This window comes from Maylandia zebra, linkage group LG4 (assembly GCF_041146795.1).
Source record: "Maylandia zebra isolate NMK-2024a linkage group LG4, Mzebra_GT3a, whole genome shotgun sequence".
NCBI classification, from domain to species: domain Eukaryota; kingdom Metazoa; phylum Chordata; class Actinopteri; order Cichliformes; family Cichlidae; genus Maylandia; species Maylandia zebra.
This window is the reverse complement of record NC_135170.1, coordinates 30,106,370-30,119,636: the sequence shown is the minus strand read 5'-3', so window position 1 is coordinate 30,119,636 and position 13,267 is coordinate 30,106,370. Positions and strand designations below refer to the sequence as shown.

The 13,267-nt window shown below is 40.2% G+C and overlaps 2 protein-coding genes, 1 long non-coding RNA gene and 1 other non-coding gene across 7 annotated transcripts in view; 2 read left to right on the top strand and 2 right to left on the bottom strand.

Annotated features, from left to right (window-relative positions):
• The first annotated feature begins 2,323 nt into the window (after positions 1–2,323).
• Positions 2,324–2,395, top strand: trnac-gca (transfer RNA cysteine (anticodon GCA)). The gene has a single exon. It is a non-coding gene; the product is annotated as a tRNA-Cys (tRNA).
• A 328-nt stretch (positions 2,396–2,723) lies between these two features.
• Positions 2,724–5,825, bottom strand: arl5c (ADP-ribosylation factor-like 5C). Its single transcript, XM_004552358.6, has 6 exons — positions 5,623–5,825; positions 5,198–5,258; positions 4,943–5,090; positions 4,533–4,616; positions 3,892–4,043; positions 2,724–3,730 (listed from the first exon to the last, which is right to left on the bottom strand). Exons 1-6 carry the CDS (start codon positions 5,666–5,668, stop codon positions 3,682–3,684), a joined length of 540 nt encoding a protein of 179 aa, XP_004552415.1. The 5' UTR covers positions 5,669–5,825; the 3' UTR covers positions 2,724–3,681.
• LOC143418401 (uncharacterized) lies at positions 4,039–9,358 on the top strand. Its single transcript, XR_013098400.1, has 3 exons — positions 4,039–4,204; positions 7,941–8,062; positions 8,188–9,358. It is a non-coding gene; the product is annotated as an uncharacterized LOC143418401 (long non-coding RNA).
• A 63-nt stretch (positions 9,359–9,421) lies between these two features.
• The window catches only part of cacnb1 (calcium channel, voltage-dependent, beta 1 subunit), a 39,771-nt gene continuing 35,925 nt past the window's right edge, over positions 9,422–13,267 (bottom strand). For 3 of the 4 annotated variants that reach the window (XM_004552354.5, XM_012919424.4, XM_076883373.1), the window contains 2 exons: positions 12,893–13,078; positions 9,422–11,533 (listed from right to left, as the gene is read on the bottom strand). In XM_004552354.5, the coding sequence (XP_004552411.1) occupies positions 10,994–11,533; positions 12,893–13,078 (726 nt within the window). In that variant the 3' untranslated portion in view covers positions 9,422–10,993. Of the gene's footprint in view, positions 11,534–11,570; positions 13,079–13,267 lie in introns of those variants that run through there. The other variant, XM_004552357.4, reaches the window with a different exon arrangement.

Sequence of the window (13,267 nt, the reverse complement as noted above, 5' to 3'; positions counted from 1 at the left end):
TAAAGTGAAGCCTCAGACAGGAACCCTCCAAGGTCAATGGGTATGTTTCATAAAAGACATTTTGACATATCACCTTGGAAAAAAGAAAATAAGTGTGCAAGATTCAATTCAATTTCATTTGTGTAGTGCCAAATCACAGCAACGGTTTCATTAATAATAATACTAAAAATAGCATTATTATTAATAATAATAGAGGGAAAATCTTAACAATTACAGAATTTCCTATGAGCAAGCACTTGGCAACAATGAGAAGGAAGAACTCCCTTTTAACAGGAAGAAATCTCTGGCAGAACCAGGCACGGGTTAGGGGTGAATTGACAGAGACGAGAGAAACGAAGAGCAGAGAGAAACCAGGAATAACAAACAGGACAACTACAAAAGTTGATGACTGCAGCAGTGCAAAATAAAAGTATTGGGAGTGAAAAGGTATGTGCATCACGGAGAGTCTCACAGCAGCCTGAGGATAAAGATGCATGACTGGATAGCTCAGGGTCACCTGATCCAGCCTAGGCTATAACGTTCATCAAAGGGTTTATTTATGTGCTGTAATTCAAGTAGCTGTAGCAAAATGCTTCAGTTAAATTTGCTTGTGTCACTTGCGTGTGGATTTTTGTTCTGGTCACTTACAGCTTTCTTTGTCAGTTCTCCTTGCTTTGCATTTGCTTTCATTAGTATCACCTGTGTTGAATTATTAGTATAGTTTTTGGTATATATACTGTATGCACTGTTCCAAAACATAAAAGAACATTTAAATCACACATTGTTTCTTGATAAATAAAATATTCTACTTTTATTAACATGGACTGGGAAAGTTCACGAAGGCATAATGGTATTTTGCTGTCGTCAGTTATTGGAAACCCTCTGATTGCTGCCTTTGTCTGCGCTCCCATTTCCTCTTTTCAGTTGCCTATCTATTTCAGTTCCTGTTCTCGAGTCCTTGTTTTCTGTCCTGATGGTACTTTTCATGTTTCTAGGTATTTCCTGTGACCTTTTGGAATTTTTAGTTTGGCCTGATATGTTTTTAGTAGTATATCTGTGTTTATTTTAGCCTATTGATTTAAGTTTAAAAGTAACATTTATTTATATAATGCTTTTCAAGATAAAAAATCTCAAAGTTCTTGACAGCAGCATCAATAAAACTAACTTGTGGAAAGTCAAAATTAGGACACAACCACAAAAAACAGGACATCACAACATTCCAAGCAAGAGATGAACAGTCGAGTCCATTTTTTGAGAACAACTTTTTAGGAGTTTAGCCATGTTTCTTAAATGGAAAAATTAAAAAAGAGCAGGTCAGAGACTTGATGTGAACTTCAAAAATCAAAGATTGATCAAAAATTTACTCAGCTACTTGTGATAGTATGACACTATCACAGTGAACCAGTTTAGTATATGTTAAATACCAGCTACCACAACACAAGGTCCCATGATCAGCTGTATCGAGGGCTTCGCTGAGGTCCAACAAATCAAAGAGTAAGGGGACAAAAAGTCAACCTTATCCTATATATTTGTCCTTCACATGTGTGTATTTCAGTAACTTGAAGGTGGCATATCAGAATAAAAGTCTAAGAAAAATGTTATTTGGCAATCGAATGTGGACTTGAAAAACATTCCTTACTTGATTGCTCCTGTCAGCATGACCGTTTACAGTTGAAATTTTAAAAAGGACAGAAAAATTGTGGCTTCATGTCTAAAGAAAAAAATCCCAAACTCTGTGGTAGGTAAACATGTGTGACTTAAGACTTAAACTGGTTGTTCCTCAGCCACAACGGGTACTTCAAAAATCACAAAGTCTTCAGCTGTGGTGATAGTCACACAGTGCTGAGGTGACCACAGTTTTCACTTCACAAAAAAGTCACTTCTGCACATCAATTTTTTCTTCATTTATGCTGAGTCATTGTTAAAACAGCTGATGATGTTTGCATCTAGAAGGATTGTTGTTGTATGTTTAATAACTTTCCGTGTGATGTTAAACCACGTGATGATGAAAGTGTGTAAGTTTCGTTGTTTTTTTTTTCATTTTCTTTTTCTTTTTGCCTAAATAAATATGCAAACTTACCCCCTTTGTGCTTATTGTCACGAATGTGACGCGTGTTCTTATTCTCGCCGTCCAGTTACAGTGACAGCCATAAATGTAAACTCATTTCTCCCTCTAGCGGTCAGAAAACCGTCTATTATTTAGCGATTAAATACCACGGCTGTCGTCAAAATCAACTCGAATTTAGATTTTCGAGTGATTATGAAAAACAGAATGTCCAAAACAAGAACATAGAATTATTATTATTGTATCTAAAGCAGGAGCGGGCCGCTCGTCGTAGCGTGCGGGGGTATAGCTCAGTGGTAGAGCATTTGACTGCAGATCAAGAGGTCTCCGGTTCAAATCCGGATGCCCCCTAAAATCTAATTCTGCTCTTTTGCCAGTGAAAAACGCCACGTTTGTTGTTGAAGTCGTGTTAGTGCTATCGTAACGTTGTAGTTTAGGCGCTATTGTTTAATAAACAAGAAAAACGTTATATAGAGCAAAGCGTGTCAATACGAAGCTGTCAAGCAGGACGAAAACAGTAAGACCACAGAGAAGATTCGTGAATGTAGTAAAGGAGGGTATACAGAGGGCTGGAGGGACAGAGACAAGGATGGTAAAGACAAAGGAAGCCAAAGGTAAACTAGCGTTAACAACCTCAATAGCATGCTGCCCATCGCTTATTAAAATAACAACACACACATAGCAATAATAACATTTATTTAAAAAAAATCAAACTATACAGTATGTACATTGCAAAATTATGACTCATAGCAGCTAGCGCCTTCTCCCATTCAAGAAATCGCTGTCATATACAGTACACAGTCCAAGAGCATTAAAAAAAGAATAAATTAATATAAATATTCAGGTTTAATGAAGCTAAAATCATTTGCTGGCGTTAAATTAAATTTTAACATCAGATGCAGGCTTGTAGGCTTTTGCAACATTGCAGAAATCCTGAGAAGGAAAACCACAGCAGCTGCATAATGTTCTTTTGTTTGTTTTCTTTATAGTCTTACTGTTTGCTGGTAAACTGTGATGAATCAGTAGTTTGTGAACTAAGAACAAAAATCTTCATTTATGAGAACTAAGTCAAAATGAAATTAGGATTGTCTTGTTTTAAAGCGTCTGTGGAATCACTGGATCAGTTCTAGAAAATTAAGATACTAATAGGAAAATATATGACTTAGTGTTATAAATCATTGTCCTTTGTCAACCTGCCTTATTGTTTTCCTTTCTAATAATAAAATAATAACATTTTAGTCACTCTTGACAGTTAAAGTGGAACGTGATACTTCTGGTGAGGTAGGATAATTTGCCCAAACATTGTTCTCATTTACACACAGGCCACTTATGTCAATACATTACTAACACTTTCTCTCCCTCAGTGCACAACCTCCAGATTACTAAAATATAATCAAACAATCAAACAGTTTTTGAAGCTTGTCTGTTGTCATGTTTCCGAGGCTGAGGTACACACAACGCAGGTTTCTTCAGGATGTCACATTGTCAGTAAGTCATACTGTAGACGTGGTGAGGCAGTTTCTGTCACAGATGTTGTGGTCACAGGCTCAAAACACTGTAAATAATCCTGATACTGCGGCCTTTGCAGCGCCCGAGAGGCTGGTTCAGTTTCAGGACTTTTAATCCATTGTTTTCTTCTAGTTTGCCACAACCCGCGACTTCATCCAGTCCAGACTGGCAGGTAGACTGCAGGGAGAGATCAGAAGCATTTTGATAAGTGTTTCAAAGGCTATTATTTCAACAGAAGCAGTGGTATGCAGAGGCATGTTTCTGTTAGCTACGTCACATATTTGTGAAGGGTGAGTAATAGTCGGTGATACTGAGAGCTGGAGGTGCGTTAGACTCACCCCTCTCCTGTCAGGGCGCAGCAAGCTTGAACATGCCAGGAGTGTGTTGTGATGGAGTCGAGCGTGAGGAACTGGGAGATCTCTGCCGCTGTCAGGGAACCCTTCATGTCCTGTTTGTTGGCCAGGATAAGAACGGCTGCATTCTGTAGGTCCTAAAAAGAATTAAAAAATGGGTTACCGATACCGTGTCTGCACTCAGGTTCCACTGGAAACATGTGATGTTGTTCAAAACAAACAGCAACCTCAGCGGAACATAGAAACGCACAGACATGCTGACTATAAGAAGAAAGTTCCTCATCACAGTATGTCATGGGTGAGTAATCTGCTTTCACATCTATTAAGCAATCAGTGTCTGTCTGAAAGCGGGAGGGAACGTCAAACACCAAAACACAAATGCCAAAAGAGGGCAGCTTCACAAAACAACAATGTGATTGTACGTCAAAGCAGCTCTCAAAGAAAACAGGCAAAACACTTCATATTTAAACAATAAAGCAAAGTATGATCAACCCTCCTCTACCTGTTTATCATCCGTAAGCAGTATTCAAATATGTTAAAAGGCACTTTTAATATAGTTATGACCAAGTAACTTCCCTAAATGTTTTAATAAAGTCAGTCTCTACGCTATGTTTTAAAGATCCTACCTCATGTGCGAGCATTCGGTGAAGTTCTTCTTTGGTTACAGTCAGTCGTTCCCGGTCAGTGCTGTCCACAACCAGAATGACGATCTGAAAGGGAAATAATAGTTATTAAACCTGTTATAAGGTCGTTCTTATCAGGACCCAATCTATGGGACGCTTGATTCATAAGAGGGAGCACAGCATGTCTACAATGCTCTATTAAAGATACAGTACCTGTAAACAATGGATCACAGGAAAAGTCATAAAACAGATGCAGGTGCATTAGCAGCCAGCACTTCAAAAGCTTTTACTTTCTCTGGATTTATTTTTGGGAACTGCTAATATCACTTCCAATGCACTTCAATGAAAGATTTACTGTGTTTTAAAAGTTTTTTAGAGATAGAAAGGATCTGAAGAGTGTAGGTGAGCCATACCTCTGTGTTGCCATAGTAGGAGTACCAACTAGCTCGCAGGCTCTCCTGTCCTCCGATATCCCAAACCAAAAAGTGAGTCTTCCGAACGGTGATCTGTTCGACGTTGCTGCCAATAGTTGGTGATGTGTGGACGGCTTCTTTTGTCAGACTAGATGTATTTGAAAAAGGGAAAAGATGCATTTAGAATTAGATTAAACTGTGAGAACAGATTTTAAAAAACTGCTGAAAGACTCAGAAAGCAGTCAGATCACTCACAATTGATAGAGGATGGTCGTCTTCCCAGCATTATCCAAACCCACAATGATGACTTTGTGCTCTGTAGGAAAGTTAAACATGTTAAAGTTGCATGCTCACTGCAAATTCAGCCTCAAGGGATAAATGTACACACAGATAAGATAAAAGGCAGGTACATGAGGGTGATGTGCTGAACAGATTCACATCTCTTATCAAAAGACTGTTCTTGCAGTAAAACACGTCCAACACTTGGTTTAAGTGTCGTATATAAGAAAGGACTGAAACTTTACTGTGTCAGGAAATCAGTTTTTAGTAAGGTGATCAAACCACAATTATCACATATTACCCGATACAGGAGCTTAACACACCGACGGGCTTTTATAATTCATCTAAACAGCAACAATGCAGGCATAACAAGACGAACACAAGAATTAAAGCACATGTACCTTTGTCCCCGAACACAGCCATCATCTTAGACAGCAGATAGCCCATGTTCAACAGGTGTGAGTGCTAGATGAGCGATGAATACAAAAGAAATCCAGAGGAAGCAGACTTCAGTATCGATTAGAAGCTGACTGTCAGACTGACTCTGCTGCGGGATCTATTATCAGTTTCTGCCTCGGCATACCATTTGTGGGCGGCGCTTCCTCCTCAGAAAGTCTGCACCTTTTGCCGAGTGAGTCACGAGCAGCGTAGATAGTAATGATGGTGCGTTCAGTGCTGTGGGGAATACAAAACGTGGGCCGGTGAGGGATTCGCCAAGGGCTAGATTATCCACAAAGTAAGTTGGGGTTTGTGTGGGACGGTGTGGATTATGTTACAGATGCAAGTGGGTAGGCTGTTTTTTCTTTCCTTTTTTTTTGTTTAAATAATTGTAAGTTAAAGATTTTGCTCAGATGAGATTTTCCCAACATCTTAAAAGCATCACTGGAAGACTGAGATTGTTTTGGAGTCATGTGTGGTCGTCTTTGTACTTTCACACATTTACTTGCTTGTGTTTTTAGTAGGGATGCTGTCACAGATCAGCACATATCTTTTTGTTGCACGAGTGTGAGAGAGGTGTTCACTATTATATAGAGCCAATTAAATTGTGAGACGCTGACTCCATAATTGAGAATATTAGTGAAATACTGGGCTGTACCAAATAAATGGGGCACCCTGTCACCCTGGACAGAAATATTGTCCTAGCTGTAATACAATATACCCTGGCATTTCTATATTCTACTATATAGAATTTTATTTATTCTACCCTCATTTTAACAAAGTGGAAAAAATATAGAAATAGCAGCCGCCCTTGCCCATAATTTCCTTTGGGATTAATAATATTTCTGATTCTGATTCTTTGTATATGTGATTATTTACTTTGGGGTAATAAAGTAATTTAAGGCATTTAAGATTTTATTGTTTTGCTTTGTTTTTATTTGGGCCAAATATTCTAAATATATTTTAAATGTCTCCCAAATCGCTTTCTTTGCCCCGTTCATTGTGTAGTGACCTCTTTATCAGGTCTATAGAAAACTACTTGTGCTCCAAACTGAGGAAGAATATGTTTGTAAAAGCCGAATAAGTACCGAAAAATCCTAGATAAATCATCGTTCGTCATCACGAGATATTAGCGTACATTAAATGCAATTTATTTACCTCCTTAAATATCGAAAATCTGAGCTCACCTATAGTCCCTGAAGGCAACCTACAAGTCCTGCCACACCGACGGCACGAGTGGGATAATGACGCAGTCGGTGACACGCGTATGTCCGGTCTATATATGGAAAGAGAAGTAAAACTATGTACCTTCCTTTCTGAGAAACCATAGAACTTATCGGCCTGTAAAAACCAACAGAAAGCAAAACTGGCTTCAAACAAAGAATTCCCCGGGATTTCCACTGAACCGTTCAAGCAATTTTATATCAGTTCTACTTTCAACTCTCCAGTTACACAATCACAACACTGATGACCTCTTTGCATATTAGGGCCTCTGATCTGACAGATTTGTCTTAATTTCAAACCCATAAGAGATTCAGTAATGAGGCATACTTATATTCACCTCAGTCAAAGTATTGTACCTGTATTTATTTCCCTATAATTTATTTATAGCTTGAAGTGTTTTAAGTGAAATTAATTGCCAGGTTTCATTCTGGAAATAAATGTATATTGAAGGTGAAAGGCATTTTCTTTAGTTTATTGAGGTAAAAGTAATCACATAAGCACACTTTCTCATCAGGAATACAGTTATGGTATCTGTTATCTTCATCATCATCATCATCATCATTTTTATTATTATTGTGATTATTACCGCTGCACATTTCTTTTCCACTATAATTAAGCATTTAATGTTACCTTATCACTCTCCAGTATTTCTGTTTGCTACATTAAAGGATCTACGATGTGATTTTTTTAAATTAACTTGCATGTCAGACAGTATATACTTGAAATTAACTCTGCTTTATAACCGTGATATGGTCCTTATTGTTAATACAGATGATCAGATAACAGTCATCAGAAACACTTTGAAAGATGTCATTCCACATGTGTACACTTCAAAATCTGAAGCAGTGATACTGCAGATAACTTTTTGTGTTTTTCTTTAAAATTATCCTGCTTTAACTATAATAATGGAAGTTTACCCTTAGTTTTAGTTATACATGCAAACATGTGTTACATATTTGTTCTGTCCCGTTCTGTCAGTTTTTAGCAGTTTGTTATTACAGTCATTTTGACCCTGTTGAGCAACGCTCTGATGTAAGTCTCACATTTCGATTTACAGATGGAAACCGTGTCTCAGGTCTGTGACAGTTTGTCCTGTGCAGAGCATCAGCTCGACGATGACAAAAACCACATCCTGGAGTGAGCCAGCTGCACTTCATAACTGCACTTCAGAAAATGCAGGTGTTTTGAAATGTGCTGCAATTTGACACGAGTATTTTGGAGATTACGTTTCTGTGAATACAAAGTGAAACTGTTTTTTTTATTCTCAGAATCTGTCAACATTCTTGTGGCTCATTGTTTTGCAGGTTTACACCCAGCAGAAGTATGGGATCGTTTCTACATTCAGGGTGGTGTTGGCTTTTTTTTTTTTTTTAAATAAGACAGTCATATGAAAAAGCTTAGTACAACCTGATGAATCAATAGCTTGTATAACTACCTTTAGCAAGAATAATGCAGAGTAGTTGTTTTCAGCACGACTTTGTTAGTCTCTTGCATCATTATAGAGAAATTTTGGCCCACTCTTCTTTACAGCATTGCTTCTGCTCATTGGGGTTTGCAGGGATTTGTTTTTGCACAGCTTTTTAAAGGCCTTAGGTTGATTCAACAAGTCGATTCTGTTCCTTTTCAGGCATTTGCTACTGCACTTGGGATTATTATCCTGTTGCATGACCTTGTTTGGTCCAACGTGTAGCTGTCAGACAGATGGCCTCACATTTGTGTCCAGAATATTTTCGTATACAGAGGCGGTCATGGTTGACTACATGGTTGGTGCCCAGGTCGTGTTGCTGCAAAAACAAAATAAGCACAGTTTCCCCCTCCTCCACCACTGTGCTTCACAGTTGCTATGATGTTTTTGTGCTAAACTGGTGGTGTGCATTATGGGTAAACATTCCCACATTGGTCCCATCTATCCAAAGGTCATTATTCCACAACTCTTGTAGCTTGTTCAGATTCATCTTTGTGAAGCTATGATACTGTGTTCTTTTTAGAGAGAAGAGGCTTTCTGTTGGCGAACTTTCAATTCATACCCTTCTTTATTCTAATTCTAATTATTCTATGATGCACTTTAGCATTTAGCATTGCTAACAGAAGCCTGTCAAGTTTGAGATGTAGCTCTTGGGTATTTTTCTGACATGGGGCAAATTTGTTGAGACATCCATTCCTGGAGAAATTGTGGCATTGTGTTAACACCCAGCTGAATGCTCCAGACCAGCAAACTATCAAAATATCTGCTTCCACAGAGGTGCTGATGATTAATTAATTAAGTGCATTTGATTAGCAGTACCTGGCTGTTACTTACCCTCTTAATTCCTATGGAAGCAGCAAGCCTGTCTTTTGCTTTTCATATCAATTTTGACTAATTATCATGTAATTTATTGAAAAACTAATCTACTCTATGATTTGTATTGAACTATGTGTTCACATGTATCCAGTGGAATAAACAACACGACGCAGACATACACGTGCAGACATTTAGCATTTTTGACAGCTGTTTTTGTTCATCACATCTCACTGTAACAATGAAATGACACAATGGCATTTTCTTATTCGATTTTTAATTAAAATACGAATTTATCCACAGATTAAAAATGAAAGGCAGAAAAAGCAAAATGTAGCTACAATCAGGCACCAATGATACATGTTATTTCATCATTTTAACAATTGCGATAACGCAACAATAACATTATTTACTGATCATTATTTAATATTTATTTATTCAACTGAAGACGGGGGTGGGCCAAAGCAGCCTACCAAAGACATTCATGAATTCTCCATTATAGATAACTGTGTAAAGACCAAAGCTGATCCTATCCCCCCCACTGCCCACTTTATACTCCTCTCACTAGCTCACAAGAACTGAAGATTGAAAAAAATAATGCAAATGTTCACTGAAAAAAACAAAAACCCAACACTAATTCAGTCAGAAATCAGGAGTAAGAAGAGAGTGGTATTTAATATTAGACAAGCGAGCTGTTTGGGTGGAAGTTCGAAGTGATTAACCACACGTACAAGTACTTTTTATATAACTGTTAGCCCTGAAAAACAGACGACGAAGCTGGTGCAAAGAAAAAAGAGATGAGCAACGAGCTGGGACGGAGCAGCCACGAGACACAAAGAGACAGAGATATGGTATGAAAACGAGTGTAACAAGAGTTAAGACATCCCACCGCAGCAGCGGCGGACATGGCTTGGCGAGACATTCCGGCACTTGTGATTGGAGTTTTCTTGAAATAAGGGGTGGGAGTGACTAAGGCAGGACGTTTCGTTCACACAACTACTTTGAATCTGCACCACATTTGGAAACCAGAGAACAACTGGAGGTGCCCTCAGCACCCATGAAGAAGAGGATAACAGAAATGGGAGGACTGGGTCAGACATATACAGTCAGGTATGGTGACTGAACCAGGTTAGGGAAGAAGTAAACATCTTTGGAGTGTATTATTCATTGTTATCGCACTGACATGAGTATAGCAACATTGATAAATTTACGTGCTAAAATATGGCAACTTCTCCACCAACTTTTTAAGGTCTGGGTGATAAGAAAGTGGAGGTGAGAGACTCAAAACTTCTGGATATCAGTATGGGAGGAAACCCTGAAAGCCAAAAGCACTGAGTGAGCTTAAGGTAAAGAGAAACCCTGACACTGTACGTACATGGGAACCGTGACATTAGACCCTGTTTAAGACTGCAGAGGACAGACGTGATACACTACGGCTCTACCGACCTTTGCACTTTACAATCGAAGAGAGGATCGAATCATACAGATCAGAGTCGTAACAATTACTGTCCTTGTGCTGTGAGTATAGAAATCCATGATATTCATGCAGTATTAACATAAGAAACAAAAAAGACCAATATTATTTTTTCTAAATGTAAATAAACTGAATTACAAGAAGAACTTGATGAGAATGGCATCTGGCAGTTGATGTATTTCTTTACATTGTACTGGGATGTAAACAGATTTTTTTGTTAGCCTGACCGGCATGGCCCCAAACCTACACTTCAGTTCCTGTTGAACCCAAAAACCAGAGCATTTCCCCTCCATCCCCTCCTCTCCCTCTGTCCTCAGTCTGTCCAGGGGCTTCCTTGGCTCTGTGGTATGATGACCATTCAGCGGATGTAGACGTCCCTCCCCCAGTCATCCTGGTTCTTGTTGCGGCTCATGTTGGCCCCTGTGTCCACAGGATCCTGGCAGTAACGCTCCCTCAGCTTGGCACGTCCATGCGGATGTGTCTGGCTCGGCATCGGAGGGTGGTTTCGGTTTTCCTGGTCCGGCTCGGCACCTTCGTCTTCCCAGGAGGCTTGTCGGCCGAGATGCTGCGCCAGGTGGAGGCGGCTGCCCCCACTTCCTCGGTAGGGCTCAGGCTCCTCATAGGGGTCGGTCTCAATGTCCATGCAGGAGTCACCGGCCTCGGTGTAGGCCGAGTCCCGGCTGCCCTGGGTCTCCGAGTCGAAGGTGTCTTGCCGTGAAAGGCCTCGCCCGCTGCCTCCTCGTAGCTGGCCACGAGAGGAGCGCAGGTATGCTTGCTGCTGGTGCTGCTGCTGGGGCTTCCCTCCCAGGTCTGTCTGATAGTCATGCAGCGTGCCGCTCCCACCACACTCTGTCAGAGGCCCTTCCCGCTTCTGCTCACCATGCACCAAGTACGCCCCCTGCAGCGAGCCGCACCCATGCCACACGAAAAGCATGCAGAGACACAAACAGCACACCAAGGTGTCAGCAGTTAATTAGCAGGGTTAGCAGACAGGGCAGAAAGAACAAAGATGCATACTTGTTCTAGCTTAAGAATCCATGACTTTAAAGGCATTAGTGCTGAAGATACTTATATGAAACACATTCCACATTAACATTGTGCATACTCACACTAGTCTATACTCAAACAACACAATTTAATCAGTAAGTAGAAATTGTTTAGTTCTGCTAATTGACTGTTATAAAATGATGATATCAACCTACAAACGAAAACAGATCCCAGCAACTTATAAAGAAGCTAAACTATATATCTACAATTACAATAGTGCCATCTGCTGGCTGTTTGAGCTCATGGCAGAACAAAGCAGCAAAATGATATAGCTCACATGTTTATCCTGAAACAGTTTTCCTTAAATTTAAAAATTCAATCCAGTTTGAATCTTTTTTAAAAAAAATACTTTTCATTCATTTTTGTCAAGGATCCCTGCATAATTGTGTCCATTCGGTGCAAGACTGTCGCTTGTGTGCCATGTAATTAATCTGACAGCATGCAGCTCATGTTAGCTGATAAGGAGCCAGTAGCAACTGAAGAACAGAATGAAAACTGATTAGTATTTTGCTCTCACTCTTAAGATAAATTGATTAAACCGGACAGAGTGTTAGCAACAGCCTCCACCAAACTAAGCGTTTCTATTTGAAGAGGCGGACATGACTTGCTGTTTTCAGGGGTGGTACCATGGCAACAGAGAGGAGGACAGCAAACTGGATTTCAGCCTCTAGAAGCGCTGAAGAAAAGGAGGCCACAGAGCTGCAGAGGGCAGGGTGGGGGCAGCAGACGCTATTTTACGTCTGATTACAGTAAAATAGAAGGGATTGTGGGGGCAGAGGTACCTTCTGAGGTTATTCCTTGAGTCCAGTGTGCTTTCAGCTGAGCTGTTTTCACAGTTTTAAACAGTGCACAGAAGGAAAAGCTGACCTGCTAACATGCAGACTACATCATTTTTACTCGTAGGTGTTCTTAGGCTAGCTGTTCATGTGTGGAAAATTGGATCCTTGTTGGTTCATTTGGGTGTTAATTTCTTGCACAGATGTATCTGCGGTTTCCTTTATACAGCATAAACAGGCTATTAGTGCACTCCTACTCCAGGGTAAAAGGAACAGGCTGCTGAGTTTGGGTTGAGTTGCCGGAGTCGCCCCCCACCCCCCTGTGCTACTGGACTTCAGAGAGCATGTTCTTCCTCTTTCCCCTCAGTGGCTACAGTGCCGTCCATGTCAGGCCACGGATCCATATTTCTGCGCAGGGAGGTGAGGACCTGTACCTGTAGGTTGGAGACGGGCTCTGGGGAGGCAGCCAGGGCTGCCGTAGCCATGGTACGATTCAGCAGAGGGTTGGGAGGGTTGCTGCTTGGAGGGTGTGTTGCCTTCCAGTAGGCTTCAAGGTAGTCAGCCAGGTGTTCGCAGGCATCCTCCAGCTGGTTCTCATCCAGGATGATGTCAAATAATTCCTGCAACAAAAAACAGCTCTTCATTTATTTCACTGTACCAAAGTGAATTTTCCTTCTGTCTTTACATGAATTCTAGTAACAGCCAATTGTTTTATCACAAAACCATCTGCTCCGCCTTTCAAGACATCATATGTAGAATGCCTCAGCATTTAAGCAAGTGGTAACTCTATCTGAAAAATTATGCCAGTG